At 52.8% G+C, this 3,835-nt stretch overlaps 1 protein-coding gene across 1 annotated transcript; it reads left to right on the plus strand.

The window, feature by feature from the left end:
• Positions 1-749: 749 nt before the first annotated feature.
• On the plus strand, positions 750-3,829 carry LOC113215507 (uncharacterized). The gene is made up of 2 exons (XM_026435138.2): positions 750-2,148; positions 2,257-3,829. The coding sequence occupies exons 1-2, from the start codon at positions 1,444-1,446 to the stop codon at positions 2,449-2,451; spliced, it is 900 nt and encodes a 299-aa protein (XP_026290923.1). The 5' UTR covers positions 750-1,443; the 3' UTR covers positions 2,452-3,829.
• The last annotated feature ends 6 nt before the right edge of the window (positions 3,830-3,835 follow it).

Below are 3,835 nucleotides of genomic sequence, written 5' to 3' on the forward strand. Positions count from 1 at the left end.
GGGGGGGCGGGAGAGTATGAGGGGGTAGGGAGCGCCGCGATTCAGAAACAGATTACTGAGCATTACCCTTTCGATTGAAACGAATCACAATTTCTTCTGGTCCGCCGCGCTGCCCGGGCGGGCGGCGGCCCTCTCTCCGCGTACTCACTCGTACACTGAAGTACCTGCAAGTGCAGATTGTGTTTCTGGAGGGTTGGGCCGGTTGGGGTAGCGGGAAGGGAGAGGGAGGTACGCGTCGACGAGTATGGCGTGTTCGGCATTTTAATTTGGGCGCCGCGCTGCTTCGAGCCGCCTGGACAGGAAACCACTGGGCGGGGCGTGCGGGGCGTATATGTGCAGCGCCAGGGCCGGGCGTTGCCTCCTCATATCGTGCGCGACAGGCTGCAGCGCCAACACCCCCCGCCCCGCCCCGCCCCGCGATAACCTGCGTTACGGCGGCAGCAGGACAAGCATTGGGACAGCCGCTTCTAAAGTTAGCTCGGATTAGCCTGTTCGGCGCCCTGCCGCACCGCGTTGTTGATGTGCGGGAGGCGGCGCGCAACTCGTCAACGAGCACGCTACTCAGCGAACGTGCTCACCTGGCAGCCCCTGCACAACTCAACTCCACGCTGTAACGTTTTTCAGGCGCGGATTAAGGTCCGACTGGCAGGGTGCTCTTAGAGGTTGCCTTCATACATGGTTTTTGTCGTGCAAGTTGCCTACTTTCAGGCGGCTATCTGGAGGACCACAGGGAGGGCGATCGCCCCCCACCCCCCTTAATCCGCGCCTGACGTTTTTATTGTGTTTTAGCATGTTTTACGCGCCGCCGTCGTGACTCGAATAATTTTGCCCTCCCTGACCCCGATTTGTGTTTGGCGTTAACCAACTCTGTTGGATTGTGACACTTTATGAAAGTGTTACGATGCCACCGACGGGTGAATCTATAACAATCGCGTGAAACTAGTTCGCGCCTCGCGCCTCTGATGTGTGTCGCCCAAAACACAAACACTTTGAGCTGCGCCCGCCAGGGCGAAGCTTTAAGTAGCCGTGCACAGGCGACACACGTCAGATGCGGTCTGGTCGTCGTCGAGGTGGCAGCTCCGATTCCTAGACTGGAGAAGAACAACACGAGAGGTGAGAGAGAGCCACAGTGTATGAGTGTTGACCTAACCTGAACCACCTTGCAATAAACTATCAAGTCTCACTCTATCTCTAAGTTCTAATTATTGAGAGCCGGTAGGGTTCGCATCTAGTCCACCTTAAACCTTTACTTGCTAACATGGCGCATCGGCCTTTTTAAGAACCTTTGAATATTAACGTCATTTTCAAGTGGCTAGACTAGGTATTTATGTATGTCATTTTTTTTACACCTCTCTCCTCCTGCTGAGTCCGACCCCGAGTGCGCGCACGTCCATGCAGCGGCCCTTACGCCTCCAGTAGCATCTCCGTTCGGCCCCGCCCCGCATGGACCTTGCCGCGCTCAGAGAACGCCACCCGGTGGTCTCATCAATCATCAACAGCATCACCTCCGAGCCCTCCGCCGCGAACCCGTGCCTGGCCTTCTGGATAAACAGCAACATCACCAACCAGCACGCACGGTGTTTCGCCGACCGGATCTACGAGCTCGACTTCTACTTCAAAACTGCTTACCTGGACACAGACGCCCGGGGTGCCAAACGTGAGTCGGCTAAAGCATCTCTTGTTGCCAAGTTAGACATACCGTCCACTTGGCAAATTGAACGTATTTTGATTTTACAAGAGCCAACAGAAGAGTACAAGACTGCTTTTAGCCTGGTGCAAGTCCACCGCTTAATCGGTTATTTGCATGGAAAAGCGTTTGTCAAGCACCAGATCATCGACATCCTCGCCGAGCTAGTGTCGACGGCGTTCACCCCATCTTCACCGGTGACTCCGTCCGCTCCTCCGTTCGTCGACCTCGTTTCCCCGATCAACGGAGAACACAGCACCAAACTCACGCCCGCCACCCAGGACCTCCACAAACAGCTCAACGAGGCCCTGCACATCCCCCAGGCGGCACCCCGTGGCTCGAAGACAGCGGACACATTGAAGCCTGACTCGTCGACACCAGCATCGTCGACAACGCCCTCACTTCACTCAAGCACCATCAGCAGCTACAAGCCGCCCTCTACAACGAAGGTCGCATACACGGTAAAAATGATGTCTTGTATTACAAGGAGTTTGCTTGAAATACAAGTCATTTTCACTTGTATTTCAAGCAATATCCTTGTAATACAAGACATCGTTTTTACCGTGTAGACGCCACCTATCAACCAGGACAACCAGTCGATGTGTACTTCGAGCCGAAGACAACACCGGAAACCCCGCGGAAGTACGTCTGCGCTTGGCGCGAAGGCGACGTACTCCAGCAACCAAACCCCGGTAACCCATCATCATCAGGACTCAGCAGGAAGGAAATATTATTATTATTATTTGAAGCCGCGCGCTACTTAATAAGTTTAGCTGCAGCGCTCCCCTACCGCTCCGGGCTCGTTCTCTCGCCCGTTTAACTGGAGCTGCGCGCTACCTAGTTACGCTGCTGCGCTTCCCCAAGAAGCTGCGCGCTACTGGGCACAGCCGCGCGCCCACGCGCGTTATTGTCAGGCCTTACTTTAAAATAATTAGCTAGCTAGCATGCAATTAATAGGATCCTTTAGTTTTTAATTCAAGGCCTTTAGTTTATTCTTTTAGTTTTTACCCCTTAGGTTTTATTCGCCTAACTTAACTCCCTTAATTTTATTCTCTTAAAATTTCATTCATTTAGTTTTATTATCTATAGTTTTATTTACTTAGCCCAAATTTTGCATTAGCTTGACCCTACCCGGCTCATATCTCTCTCCCTTTTCTTTCTCTTTCCTGTTAGCATAGAGTTCGGGCAATGCAAATTATTACGCACCTGGTTGGCTCTCTCTGGTCCCTCGTGTGTGTTGTCTTTTCACAGGCCATACTTGTTGCAATCCCAAAGAGAGCTGCTACCATCGCATCCGGCACCAGACTGCATCCCATCGCCTGCTCCCTGCCTCGTCTACCGCACAGTACTCCTGCCACTGCCATCGTGTCCCGTGAGCTGGCCCCAGAGACGGACTTTCCGCATGGCTCCAAACCCGATCGGCACAATGCATCCCGCCGCCTCCGCACCGCCTGCACCCAGGAGGCACTGAGGGGCGTTGCACTACGCTCAACATCGAGCCCGCCCCTGTCGACGACGGCCGGATGACCTACGCTACGACGGCCCTCGCCACGACGAGGTTACCCGCCCTCAACATCCAAGCCCGGTCCCGGCTCAACACCTGGAGAACTTGCGGACACCTCAGATCTCGCCGCAACCGCCTGCACCAAATGTAACGATGGGTTACATTTTTTTGGGATCTCTACGTTGCCTTCGCCGGCCGCGTAGATATCCTCACGGTATTGCCTTAATTGGCCGTACCATTGCGCTCGCCATTGCCTTAGCCGGCCGTGACGAGGCGCATGGCGGATAGGCAATTCGGGACAAAGACTTTCCAAGACCTTTCTTTTTGGGGACGGCAGATGACCAAGGCACGCGTAGTGCGCGGAGTGCAGGGAGCCGTAGGGAGACCAAATGTAAGCTCGGTCACCCAGTGCCCACTCCAATAAAATCAATTTTCCCTTTTAATTTTTTTTTCTTTTTTTTTTGGGGACGCTGGGTGACCTTGCCTTTAGTTATTTTTCCTTTTTTTCTCTCAGAGTTTCGACCCAGTGTTAAATTCTATTTTTTTAAAATTGTTTTTGCCCATTTTTTTTCGTTTGTTTGGGATATTTTCTTAATTTCACTTGAGTTTTTCTTTTTTAAATCAAGTTCATTTAAATTTCTTTG

The sequence above is a fragment of the Frankliniella occidentalis genome, unplaced genomic scaffold (genome assembly GCF_000697945.3).
Source record: "Frankliniella occidentalis isolate FOCC.00 unplaced genomic scaffold, Focc_3.1 Scaffold584, whole genome shotgun sequence".
NCBI classification, from domain to species: Eukaryota; Metazoa; Arthropoda; class Insecta; order Thysanoptera; family Thripidae; genus Frankliniella; species Frankliniella occidentalis.